This window comes from Archocentrus centrarchus, chromosome 24 (assembly GCF_007364275.1).
Source record: "Archocentrus centrarchus isolate MPI-CPG fArcCen1 chromosome 24, fArcCen1, whole genome shotgun sequence".
Lineage (NCBI taxonomy): Eukaryota > Metazoa > Chordata > Actinopteri > Cichliformes > Cichlidae > Archocentrus > Archocentrus centrarchus.
Window position 1 is genome coordinate 7,940,135 of NC_044369.1, and position 14,446 is coordinate 7,954,580.

General features: G+C 38.6%; 1 protein-coding gene across 3 annotated transcripts in view; it reads right to left on the reverse strand.

The window, feature by feature from the left end:
* dtnba (dystrobrevin, beta a) overlaps positions 1-14,446 on the reverse strand; it is a 53,264-nt gene that overhangs the window by 17,179 nt on the left and 21,639 nt on the right. For all 3 annotated transcript variants that reach the window (XM_030721160.1, XM_030721159.1, XM_030721158.1), the window contains exons 7-14: positions 13,397-13,551; positions 13,138-13,237; positions 10,885-11,051; positions 7,047-7,171; positions 5,449-5,520; positions 3,297-3,374; positions 2,344-2,428; positions 2,110-2,189 (exon numbers count right to left, since the gene is read on the reverse strand). In XM_030721160.1, coding sequence (XP_030577020.1) covers positions 2,110-2,189; positions 2,344-2,428; positions 3,297-3,374; positions 5,449-5,520; positions 7,047-7,171; positions 10,885-11,051; positions 13,138-13,237; positions 13,397-13,551 — 862 coding nt within the window. The remainder of the gene's footprint in view (positions 1-2,109; positions 2,190-2,343; positions 2,429-3,296; positions 3,375-5,448; positions 5,521-7,046; positions 7,172-10,884; positions 11,052-13,137; positions 13,238-13,396; positions 13,552-14,446) is intronic.

Genomic DNA, 14,446 nt, shown 5'->3' on the forward strand with positions numbered 1-14,446 from the left:
AGATGAAATAATTTATTTACTATGAAAACTACGAGTTGTTTTTGGAGATTATATTTAATGCAACTTGAGGCCTTTATTCGGACCTCAACAAGGACAATTTAATACCAGTTTGTGGTAAACATGGTCAATATTAAGAATAGTTTTTTCCCCAATATTTATACAGTACTGAGCCACCCCTTATTTCTTAGTATGTACAGCTCTAACAAGCTTGAAAGTCAATATTTGGTATGACCAACTTTATTCTTCAGCACAGCCTGATCTCTCTGAGGCAGCTTTCTTGTCATTTCTTTAATTAGTCTTCAGGAAACGTTCTCCAGGCTTCTTGAAGGACATTCAAAGCTCTTCTTTGGATGTTGGCTGCCTTTTGTTCTGTTCTCTGTCAGGATGATCCCACACTGTTCCAATAATGTTAAGGTCTGGGCTCTGAGGACCTGCTGCTTCTTCTTCTGTCCTCCACTTACAATTTTTTTTTAAAGGACACACTGCCAGTTTTTTTTTTTTTTTTTTTTTTGCTAATAACTTTTTGGGATCACCCTGTTGGTGCAAAAATACTATTTTATACCTGTCAGACTGTTATCTTTGGCATTTTTCATCGATTCAACTAATGACATGGGAACAGATGACAAACAAATGGTTTTTGATACAGGCTGCTAGTAAAAGTAAAGAAACAACTTAAAATCGATTCTTTGCTAGGTTGAATGCTCTGTGTAGACAACACTGGTTCATCCCTTGAGATAGATAGGTCAGTGTTAATTAGCTTGACCAAAAAAAAAGAAAAACAAAACAAAACAAAAAACATTCCTGTGAATATGATCAGGTATAAGGACTGGACTGAAAATGAGTAAAAAAGCAGCCAATGTCCAAAGAAAAACTTTAACCTTTAAACTGGACGACTATTGCTCAAGACCGCTTAAAAAAATTAAGTCTGTCTCCTTGGCTGCAAAATATAAAAACATGAGAGGTGGCTCAACACTTTAAAAGCGGCTTGTTGCTGCAACTTTTCTGTCTCTGTTGGATTATCGAGATTTATTGTATATGAATGCTTCTAGCTCAGTGTCTTCGGATGGTTGATACGGTTTACCGTGCTTCCTTGAGGTTCATTACTAAGTGCAAAGTGTCGACGCACCGCTGTGATTCATTCGCTCGGGTGAAAGGGCCACTCGTCGGATCTGTCACTATAAGGCAATTTCATCTATAAGTCAGTACTTGGACTGCTACCTGCCTCCAGTTGTGCTTTAATTGCATTGAAAAGTGATGTTGCTTATTCATTCCATTTTCAAAACCAGTTGCTGCTTTCTGTTCCATTTGCTCATATCGAACTAGGTAAAAAGGCCTTTGTTCATTCGGCTCCCTCCACATGGAACATGTTGCAGAATGACTGGAAACTGACTGAATTAATCTTATTGAGCGCTTTTTAAAACCAAACTGCGAGTCCTTGAGGGCAACTCCTTTTTTCTTTGTTTATAAAAATTTAACCATGGTATGTTTTAACTTTGTAATTTTGTAAAAGGTGTTTTGTATTTGTATTTGTTGAATGGATGGAGGGATTAATCAATTCATTCTTTAGGCATAAAAACATCAAAGGTAAATGACTGTCATTAAATATGAACCCAGGAACACACAGACCAGTTACAGCTGCTGGAGCTGATCACATCCGCTCACTACAAAGCTTACGATTCTACCAGAAACGCTACAGAACATTTCAGCAGCACCCAAGAAGCTGCACCAAACTGTGCGGGGCAGATGAGGAGGGCAAGAAGTCAGACACACAAATGGCATGGAGAATTTGATCCAATTTTCAGATTAAAAAATAAACGCTCTGCTCCTAAAAGGTTCCTGGTGTGATTTGCAGCCATGCCGAGGAAAGAAAAGACACAGAACTGCAACCAATGTATTCCCAGGGTTAATCCTGAGACCCCAACAGCAACGTTAAGACATCGAAATGCTGCAAATGTTCAAGTTTGAGGAGCCAGAATGACTAAACAACTTTAGAAATTTGTTTTAAAAAAATTGTTTGTATGATTTTTTATGACATGTGCAGTCTTCAAGCATTTTTCCAACAATAAACAAGTTAAATTCTCCACCGAGCTTCGGTTCACACATTTCCACCTGTTTTTAGACTCCAGCTGAGCAATGAGCTCCCTCTTCTGTTTGTTCGCGTCGAAGTTGATGCTCCGGGTCGGGATCACCTGTAACGCAAACAAACACACAGTTAAAGGTGTCCGCTGGTTTTGAGTGAATCATTTATCATTTACCAACCAAAATCAGTTCTTTGTGCAGTTGTAACATATGCATGCATTTGCTCTACTAGAGTTAGAGTTAGCAGAGATGTTTTCGACTCACTCCTGTGCTCTCGGTGTCGGCCAGTCGAGAAGTGTAGCGAGCGATCAGTTTGTGCTCGTCATCTTGCCTGCTGGGACTGTCGATACTGAAACAGAAAATCCCCAACTTACTGACTCCAGCATAAAAGTGATTGTATTTAAACAGCCAAGAGCCAACATGAGACACCAATTCATTGGAAGGCACTGCAGGTAAGTGTGATCAAATTTTAAATTACAGATAACATGAAACTTAAATTTTTGTTTGCATTTGCAAGTTTTCAGTAATATCTAGTTTAAGTATGTAAATGAGGTATTACCTATGCCTCTCTGCATCTCTATATCTAAAGCTATGTTTTGTACAGTTCTATACATTTTAATCAGAAAGTACAATCAATGGGGAAAATTTTTAAGTAAGAAGTATCACTGTTAAACGTTCCCTCATGTGAGTACATTTTCACTTTTCTGCACCATATACTTCATTCTGCTCTCTATTAACCCTGTTTGTTGTCACCCAGTTATTTAGCACACACCTTGTTCCTGTTATCTTGACCCCAGTGACCCCATATACAATCCAAACCTTGCTTTGGTCATAAGCTATCTACCCATGAAGTTTGGTAAGTGTAGGCCAAACGGTTCTGAAGTTGTCAAGTGGACACTTCAATGGACGCCACCCGGACGCCCACCTGCCCACCATGAGTGATCACATAATACAGCCCGTATTTCATAGTAATATTACTCTAATATTTAATATGCCTTACATTTAAAAAAATTGATCTGTATCATTTGTTTTTTATTTACTTTTATACAGTTTGTGAGGCTGGCATTAATATAATTTTCTTGTGTTGCCCAATTACAATAAAAGCCCTGAAAAAGCTGTAACTGCTACTTGGATTCGGCTAAACTGCGCAGCACGGCGCTCTCCTCCTCCTTACTGCCTGCCCAGCTCCCTTATGTAACCCCCCCCCCTCTTCTCACCGCGGGCTGCCCTGGAGGCGATTCACATACGCGGCGATCAGAGCGTGCTCCTCATTCATTCGCTGAGCCGCTTCCAAGCTGGACGGACACAAAACAGACGTGAAGCAATCAGTCAGCAACAGATAACCGTCTGTCTTAGAGGAACAGCATCAGTTTTATTTCATGTGAACACAAAATCTCTCAGTGCAATTAAAAATAAGGAAAAAAAACATAATAGGTTCTACTGAGCACTCACCAGTTTTGATTTCACAAAACTGTCAACATAAATCATAAATAGCTGGAAAACTCATGCAGATTTTTAGACGCTATGGCCATGTTTTTAATTTCAATGATTCACTAGCATGCCTCTAATTTATTTTCTATTAGTCAATACATTTTGTGGTGCATAAAATGTCAGAAAAAAGTCACTAGAACCCAAAGCACTGGAGTTTAATGTGGGCCTATTTTTTTTGTTATCTTCTGTCATATATATATATATATATATATATATATATATAGTTACATTGGTGGAAGCTCATATTAAACATGACTCAGGTTTCTAATAATGAGAATATACCATATACATATCAGTCTTCAGACTGCTTGAAACTGTCTCTGTTTAAGACAGTTTTCTACTACTGGCTCTGTATGATGTCAAAGAGGGGATATCCCTAATTTGGTCATCTCACAGCTCTGGCTGTGAGCACAGAAGCCCTGCCCACCTGCCTTTTAAACCTCCTGTTTGTAAGGGGAAGCCAATCAGAAGAAAGTTGGAGTAAGATAAATAAGTCTTAGTTTGAGCTTTGAATTATGCTTTCACCATCAAATTTTTTCCACTGATTAGTATTTCTTTTGGTCATTCCTATTAACCTACACTCTCTGTTTTTCATCCCTAGTAATAATTGGCTGTGGAGGCTCATCTACATGCATACAAACCCAGAGAGGGTGGAGCGGCTAGCCCTCTTAAATCAGCAGCAACTTTTCTCTTCAGCTGTGTTTTATAGCTTTGTTTTAGTTATTAATGGCTAGAATAGAATTTAAAATTCTTCTCCTCACATCTTATCGTAAAGACCTTATAGTACTGTATCACCCCAACAGAGCACTTCTCAAGCTTATAGCTATGGCTGATTTAATAATCCATCCACCCATCTTCTTCCACTTATCCAGTTCAAGGTTCTGGAGCCTATCCCAGCTGTCATGGGGCAAGAGGCTTTTAAATAAACATGTTTCTTTCATTACTTTTCAAAAAGAAAAAGTGCAAAATAGTAATAAGCAAGTAAAATTTTACAAGAAATATAGTGGAGCACATGCTGTGTCCTTTAGACAGACCCCTGCGTGCTGCAGGTACCTCTGCAAGACAGACCATCAGTGATGGCTGCTGTCAGCTTGCAGCAAACTTTACATTTATTAAAGTTCTTATAACAATCATGGCAAACTAAACAATAGAATAGAATAGAATAGAATGCCTTTATTGTCATTATACAGGATGTACAATGAGATTGGAGGGCCACTCCTGTTCAGTGCCATGTAACAGAAAATCAAACTCTCTAAAATAAAAATATTATAAAAATATTATAATCTAGTATGATCAATATAATCAATATAATCAAGAGATAAACAAGAGGTCTTTCTTCATGCAGACTGTTTTTCTTTTGCATTTTACTTTTATCATACTACCTCTGCTCACTGTAAATATCAGATACTTATTTATATTTATTTTCTATGACAATAAAGATATCTTATCTTACCCATGAGCTCTTAAATCCATTTCATAGTTCACGTGTCTAAATTTATTTTTAACTGCATGCAAGTGAAATGCTCTCTCCACTGAGCCCTGCATCACCAGCGTAGACCCTCTGCGGTGTACACACGTCGGTAAGAACAGCCTCTTTATTTCAAATGCTTCTTTCAACATGAAATTACTAATAGAAAAACCCAGTAAGGGTTCAATTCAGCCAGTTTGCCTCACACTGGAACTCGGAGCTGTTATTGATGGAAACAGCAGCTGGCTAACCAACTTTCCTGACACACAGTGGGTAAGTTGAAGTTTATATTTGCCTTAAACTGGCTTCTGCTGTGAAACTTATCAAGGAGAAATGTTAAATTTATGCAGAACTAAGAAATGAAGCCACTAGACTGCAAACTTCTAATCAGACCTAATGTCAGTCTTTACCTTCTCGAGGACTCGGGTGCTGATGAAGACAGCAGCATGGCCTCATTGGCGTTCCCAACAGGTCTCGAGGGGCTGAACACACAAACACAAACACGCGTTAGAGGTGTCTTATCAACAGTGCAAACACAGAGAAAGGATAACGACATTAAATCATTAAACCGCAGACGCCTGCCTATCAGAAAGCGCGCGCTCTTACACTCCCTTTCACACAGTCACACACTCTCACATGCTTTTGAGTGCGTTCATGCAACACTGAACTGTAAAAGGTCTGAGCAAACACAGACAGGCCAAAGATCAAACGAGGGAAAGAAAGCAAGAGAGGAGCAGCGTGTGCGCACATCCAGAAGAGAATTTTTTTAAAAAAGACATAAATAATCCCATTAAGTTTGAAAGAGACATTTTAAAGCATACTTTTTTAAAATCATACTCACACCCGTTCTAAGTTCAGCCTGCGTGTGTTGGCCTGAGTGTAAGCCTAATGCCTGCAGGTCCGTGATGACCTGGTTGGCTTCAGCGTGGAAAATCAAACAGTGCTGATGCACCACAGGGGGCGGAGAAACCAAAGGGTTTGGATATATAGAGGTGGGACTTTTTCTTTGTTATCTGAGCTTTCCAGGTTCATGTAAAATTTTGTAGGTCGAACTGTTAGCTATTAGATCGTAAATGTTACACTGTTAAACATTGACATCACAGTTACAGCAAACTCTTGAACCTTTTTTGTACCATCTAAGGTGTGGAGACCTTATTAGTTATATTCATCCACATCTTTAGTGACTTTAGAGACACAGGAGGTGTCAGAGAAAACAATCTAATCGGTAAATTCAATGCAGAACCAACCAGTTACACACTTAATCCATTTATAATCAACATGTAAACATGAGCTTGTGTAATAAGAGCAAATTATTTCATTTATTTAGGGGGCATTTAAAGTTTAAGGTCTATGTTAGCAAAATAAAGGTAGACACACATGAATTTTACAGCTTATGTGCAGTTCTCAATATTTGTTTATTTAGCGTTAATTCAACTATGCTCACACACTGCGGAAGGGCAGTGTGTAAGACCGCCAGTAAGACTGTCAGTATTTACTGTTTTCTCTTGTGTATATACAGTATATGTAAAGCATATAGGTTTCATTTTTCAGTTGATCTAGCTTAAAATAAAGTCAGCCAGTACTGTAATACAGGGCAGTAAATGAATCAATTCATACAAGAGCGAATAAATACAGACGCTAACAGAAGCATAAATATATATATAAATATATTAATATTTTTGTGGGTGCATCAGTTTCAGTCCTCCATATCTTGAAATCATCATTGTAAATGGCACCTAAAGGGTAGTTAAGGTAAGTCTGTTCTATGTTTATAATAAAGTTATTAAAATATTTTTTTACATTTAATATGAAGTATGTATGCAGAGTTTGTCTGTAATATCAGTCATTCAGCAGCGTAGAGGTGAAATTGATCCTTCTGTACCTCACTGAGTGAGACTGCACTCAGTGAGTAATCATAACGTGTATTAGTAAAAAGGTGCTGCTGAAAAAGACGCACAGGTCTAATTACATGTTAGCCATTTGACAGTGTTGGGAGGTCATATCATACACTATGTTGGCGAGGTTAAGGGTCCTCTCGGGTTCTTCTGGGTAAATGGGGTGTGGTGGCTCCCTGGATGACACACAGCCCAGAGTCCTGCTCAGGGCTCGACCAAACTTTGTCGCCGTTGACTTCTGCAGACAAAAAACAAACACACAAACAGCTCATGAGCTCAGACTGTATCAGCGTAGCCACCGTGATGGCATCAACTGATTTGTAAAGCACTGTTTTGAAGAGGCAACGTTTAGACTTTCATGTTTTTGGGGGTCAGAAATGACGATATTTGGACAAGAGTTAATCGCAAATACAGATACCTTCTAATTACTGCTAAGGATTTTACTAACAAAACACATGAATTTCACTTACAAAACTGCAGCATAGACTTTGTGAACAGACTGCTAGTACACTTGATCACACATCAGTCCACATAATTGCAATGAAAAAGGTTCAAAAGGCACAAACAGCAGAAACATGATGGAGAGGTCCAGTTCAGGGATTTGCTCATTAGTGTCACCTGTCCTGCCTCACCTACTCCCCTTCAGCTAATTATTCACTTGTGTATATTTACTCCTAGTTTCCTTCTGTTCGCTGCCAGATCCTCTCTTGTTGTTAGTTCTTGTCGTGTGTTAGCTTCTGGACTGGTTTTGGATTTTTGCGCTCTCCTCTACAACTTGCTGGATTTGTTTGCTTCCTGTGTGCCTGTCCTCCTCCGTGAACTCTTACACCACTTTAGCGCAGACCATTACATCGCCTCTTGGACATAAGCTGTGTGATTTGTTTGTAACCCAGTCGGCTAATTGGACGAATCTCCAGGAATAAAACGTTTTCCTGACTAAGCAAATAAAATAAAAATATGGCTGTTATTCTGGGTTTATTTACACAAGCATAATAGACATTTTATTTTTAAAAAATGATCAGAGATAAAGACACTCACTGTATTTACTGTACTTGGACTGATTGTGCTTATGTGCATATTTAGTCCCAAAGGCCCATTTTGAACCATCCAGTCTTCCAAAGGAAGACTGAGAGAATAAATACACACAGGATAACGAGGGAACAGGTAACAGTTGGGAGAGCAGCTGAAACTAATCGCAGATAAGGGAAGTAGAACACTGAGACCTGGAGTGAGATGTGCAAACTTGACACGAGGACAGAAAAGTAAAGACGAGACTAGACTAAAAAGGGAACTACCATCATTAAACAAGGAACCAGGATAAATTCAGAAGCATTATTATATTCAAAATATACAAAATATAGAAGAACAAAAATTGTATTTCAAATCCAAAGAAACTCAAAACTCAGGGTCAACGATCTAGAGATCATGACATTAACTGAATTTAATGCACTGACATTTAAAAATATGACAATCAACCTTCTGATTTTACTGTGAACCACATTCAGGTAGTTGCTGCTGGGTTTCTTTGTTTTAAAAGACCTTAAACTGAGACTAAAATCAAGCACAAAGCCCAATCCTGGAGGAAATCACATGTAAATATATGTAAAGCCTGAGCTATGATGAGAATATAATGTTACATAATGACAGGCAGGAGCTGCACTAGTTAGAAGATTTAGCTCTAAAACTGAAACATTAATAAGATAAATTATGCCAAAGACTTACTGATGAATAATTCAACAGCTATGTCTCCTTCTATTAATACATAATTTCTTCATTAAAAACATTTATTCCTTCAGGCTAGGGCAACTTTTATTTAAAATATCATGACAATTTTCTTGGATAAATCAGTCACCATTCAAATAAATACATCATAATTAGCAAGCAGCTGAAAATATTTGGCTATTGATACACCTGTATTTAGCTACTAACCCTATGTCCTGGGTGATGATGCTGCAATGATTTGTGTGTTTACAATGTGTGCTTTTATAGTAAAACCTGTTTGAAAGCAATTAAAACCTATTACATTACCCAGGAGGTTATGTGATTGATTTAGTTTGTTTGCTACCAGAATGAGGGTAGACCGAGTACAGCTGGAACAGCTGGAACACCTCAAATAACTTGTGTACCCAACAAGCCACATCTGTCACGTTTGGTCTGCACATGTGTATTAACATCATCTCTGATCGTGGGAAATTTGAAGTAGGGTGAAGTAGGCATCTCCGGATGTCCCTTTCACATTAAATAGTTCCTTTGGTTGTAACACTGTTAAACTGAACTTAGATCAACGTAATTGTCATTCTGTGCTGTAAAGACTGACATACGTCATGACATGGTGTCATTCGAGGATACTGAGAGAAATGTGAAGGGTGGTCAGCAGGTACAGTTGAGACACAATGTCTCAGCTGCACTGCAGTAGAACCAATTGTGTTGCATAATGTTTAGTTGAATGGTTCAATATTACTGGTTATAAGTCATGTTTAGACAAAGTGTGAATCAAACGAAAACACATCTAGATGTTTGTTATATTTATCTTCTTCTTTCACCTGATCTTTTTAGGAGTTGCCACAGTGGATTAACTGTCTCCATCTCGCCCTATTTCTAGCATCCTCTCCTGTCACACCAACCCCCAGTATGACCTCCTTCACTACATCTATGAATTTGTGGCCTTCCTCTTTTCCTCCTGCCTGGCAGCTCCATCTTCAACATCCTGTGTCCGACATTTCCACCATCCTTCCTCGGCACATGGACAAACCATGTCAGCCTTGCCTCTCTAACTTTGTCTCCCAACCTGAGCTCTCCCTCTGATGTACTCATTTGTAATCCTGTTCATTCTGATCACCCCCAACAAAAATCTGAGCACCTCCAGCTCGGCCTCCTGTCTTTTTGTCTCCAAATTATACATCATAACAGGTCTCACTACTGCCTTGTAAACCTTCCCTTTCACTCTTTCTGTCACTAATCACACCTGACTTTCATTCCTCTTCTCTCCAGTGCATACCTCCACCTCATCACACTCCGCCAAGGCAGCGCACTCTATGGGGAGTATTTACTTTTAAGGGAATAGTACTTAACTTTGTGTGTATTCATTTTGTTTTTATTGTTCTTTTTAAACGTACTTTAAGAAGTTTGTAGTGCAGATAAGGGTAACACGACAAATGCTTACTTTGATTACACAAACATTATGTGGGAGCAGGTAATCGTTAATAGGTGTTGATTTGTAAATAACAAATCAATACCTAATAAACTGTGCTGCCCATATTTACAATCCCCATATATCATTCCCTATATGCCTATATGATGTCAATACAAACAATGGCAGTGAGAAACAGCTTTAAGCAGCTTTATGTAGCATTAATATCGCTTTGACCTTCAGATCAATCTAATGACCTTGAAGGAAAGGTCAGAGGTCAAATGTGACATCATATTTTAAATCTTTATACCATACTTTATATACGCTAGTTTCTAAGTTATAAGGCTTTAACATGACCCCACTCTACACCCCTACAAATCTTTATCAGAATTCATATCGTGTTTACAGACGACATGACATACATGCACACATAAGGTACCAAAAACATTGCCTCATTGGCAGAGGTAATTAAATTAAATATGATTAAATATTTCTAGCCATTTCTTGTTCAATGTTTCACAAATTATCTCCTTTTTATTGTTGCTCAATAAATGAAATGAATTTAATTGGAACAAAAATGCACATTGTGTTTATAAGCCAACTGTGCAATTCACAACTACTTATAGATATTATTGATTATTACTTTTGCAGTACACAAGGAAAGAAAACATATGAAGTCTAATTGGTTTTCATTCACTAGCTTTGGTGCTGTGTAGTGGAAAAAGTTAAAAGTGTACAAACTGTACTCGATCAGCACAGATGCACCTCCACAAAGCGAGAGCCCCCCAGTGTGACGGATGAGTAACCGCTCTGTGACTCACCCAGGAAGAGTGCTCCTTCATCTGATGCTTGTTGCTGTGCGAGCCGCTGGTGTTGCCACGCCAGAAGCAGTTCTGGCAGAGCTGGTAACCGCGGCAATCGAGGCAGCGATAACGGAAGCCCGTCATGCCGTTGCTGCGACAGTAAGAGCACGAGACGGGATGATAGACTGAGAGGGGGGAATAAAAAGAGAGAATCTGTCAAACGAGTGTGATTCGCTGATAAAGAGAGTACACATCAGGCCTCTCTGCACACTGAGGAGCAAAGACAGAGCCTCAAGGACAGAAACAGTAATCTGCAGTACACAGTGACACTCTGTTTATAAATACTTCATTTCTTTAGGTTCTTTTTCTTTATTGGGATCCTTATTAGTGATTACTAGGAAAAAAAAAGTTTTACAACCCAAGAGTAAAGACACAATATCAAAAAAGCAAGAGAAAAATATGAGGGGTTAATAAATAGTTCTTTGCACAATGGAGTCAGTTTCTAAGTCAGTGTATCAGAGACCTGGGGTCATTAAGGTTAGCTGAATATTCCCGCACACTGATGCTGGTCACCGGGCGAATGTGTGGCTAATTAACTTTCCAGATACAGAAGATTGACTGGTTTGCCTGGTTTTACAAAACATACCATTTCCACTCCAGGCAGTTAGCAAAACTTTAGAGCAAAAAGTATTTTCAGTTTGTAGAAACATTTGGAGGAGGGATGAGGGTGGAACAGGGAGGCATTTTGGACATAAGTGTATTTTCTGTCAGCTCCAACATATGTTAGCATGTCTGCCTTAGTTCATTCACATTTATTGTGTCACATCGGTTTTATATGTATGTAACTGATCAATATTTCTAGTGCAAAGTGAAGCACTGCCAAGGTTAGTACCACAGCTATGATCAGTCTTCACAGACAGAATGCCATATGCAGCCCAAACTGATGTTCATTTGAAAGAAATGTGTTCGTGCTCTAACGAGATCTCTTCAATATAATCTCTTCTGTTACTCAGTTATAGCTTTCTGGTGTGACACAGCAATAAAATGCAACCCCAAATCTGCTCAATATTCAGGCAGGAATCACAAAAGAAGGACAGAACAGACAGGCCGCGAGAGTTTTACCACACAGGAGGGAACCCCACTGGGTTCTTTGGGATGGATTACACTGATGATAATTTTTCTTGCAGTTAATGTTGTTGTTCCAGTGCTAAGCCATTCCTTTTTATCATAGATGTTTGGAAAAACGTTAACTTTAAAAGTAATTTTACTTCATAATTTTAGATGTCACAGCTCGATGGAAATGAAACCTGAGCATAGTTAGAACATAGATACCAAAAGTCAAATAAAATGTATAGTGAACCATTTAATATCTTGACCAAATCAGACACCATCTCTCAGGTGGAAGCTGCGACAACCGCAAGATGTTGCTCATGGCTAGATGATGCACATCTCAGCTGTGGATTAAATTTGACATGGCTGCATTTTTCTTTTTGTAAAAAAAAAAAAAAAAAAAAAAAAAAAAAATTTATTGAATTCATGCAAAAATGTTCTTAGCATAATGGTATACAAGAAACAAACATGTACATTTCAATAATCTAATAAAGATTTAGTGTGATCGTCTACATAAAAATACAGTAAAATTGCATTTAAGTTGGAAAATTCACCTCATGCCATATGTGCCAGATCACTGATCTGCATGTATTGGATTTTTAGGTGTACATAACATCACGTATTTAAAGCTAAATGTACCCAAGAGGTCCAAATGTGAGAGATCAACACATTTGTGCTTCTCCAAGAGCGGGTGGCAGACATGCAGTTGGTGCGAAAAGCTACTTTTGTGTCCATTAAACAATGATCAAGTTTCTCAAAATAACATGATATGTAAATAATAAAAAAATAATTAAAAAAAAAAGTGCCCTTCATGTTGTATGTTGTCTCTTTTCTGATATCCCTCGTGGTCTTACATGATCAGGACTCGATTCAAGATCTGTCAAGAGGAAATGCAAAATCTTTCCAACTAAATGTGCGGCTACTTCCAGTTTGGATAGCTGGCGAGCTTTATCGCGTGATATGACCAACTGGAAAGCGCAGTAAGCCCAGTGGATCGCATGCCGAGTCCAGCTGAATGAGAGGTGTCTTGTTTTGGTCAAGCTTTCGAATCATTTGAATCATAGCCTATAAAGCCAAATGCTAGTAAATTTCTGCTAATATACCAGGACTGCTGATGAATAGTTTGCATCATATCTGCAGAGTCTGTTTGTGTGTCTGTACCATGCTCCACATTGGCCAAGCGGTGCATGAGAGGCAGCCAAATGAGGCACTGAGGAGGGTTGGCCACGATGTCCAGGAACATGTTGAGCATCACTCTCTTCTACAAAATAAGAGCATTTACAGCAGAGAAGACTCTTCATAAACACAGAAACAATGCACTGGTAAAATTAGTAACAGGAAAAAGGAGAAAAATTATCTTTATTAAAAATGACAACACAACTCTGTGCAGGTCAGAAGAATGAAGTGTGCGTGTGTGTACCTGTTGTGGGAAGCAGCAGCGTGCTAAGGTGTGTGTGTAGCCAAAGGAAGGTCCTTCATAGACAGCAGTGGGCAGCTTGAGAGCCTCCCTCAGAAAATTATCAAACTTGGACAGAACCAACACACCGTTGGAGTCAGATACCTGAGAAAACACATCTACACACACAGACACACACACAGAGTGAAGAAAGGTAACTTCTAGTACTACATGTCCAAACCCCATTGCTTCCCTTAACCTTGACTTTAACTAGTTAGTGAGACTTTAACTAGTAAGTGCATAAAGATCAGTGAGTGTCAAAACTGACCCTCTCAGATTGAGCTGATGTTTTTTCTTCATTAAGTTTATTCAGTGAAGTTATGTAAAAATTAAAAGTGAAAATTTTCCAGACTTACATCCCTTTAAAGTACACGGGGCTCAAAATTTCTTGAGCACAGGTGCTTTCCACATGATATTTTCAGGGCTGAAACACACATTTAAACAAAACCTAATACATTTCACACCCACTCCAAGTGTGACAATCTAAAGCCAAAATCTTGTGGTATTTTTTTCAGGGCACTTTTTTTAAAGGCCCACTCACATCTAATTCGAGGCCTTTGTAACTCGGACAGTTTTCATAGTATGAAAGTTAAATTTTGCATGGCTAAATCAAATGTACTGAAATTACTGTGGGGAAAAAAAAATCAGCTGAATCTGATGAGTTCAGCAGGTAACTTTTTTGATATGTGACTGACCCTCATAAACCCTTCACCGCAGGTAAGCAGCATGAGCAAGCAGCAGCACCGACATTTATCTTCCACCAGGTGGCGCATGTGCAACATGTATACAGAATGAAAGATTTCCTGCAAAAACCACTGATACAACTACATTTAAAATGTACCAAAGCTTGTACTAAAATGTTTTAAGCAGCGTGGGGAATGTACTTTTTTTATAACTCAATAAAGTTGTAAAGAAGTGTAATGAACCATCCATGCAAGGTGCATGAACAGATGCAAGGACATAGCAAAAAATAAGTCTACTCAGATTACAAAGAACCACATCAGCACGATTTAA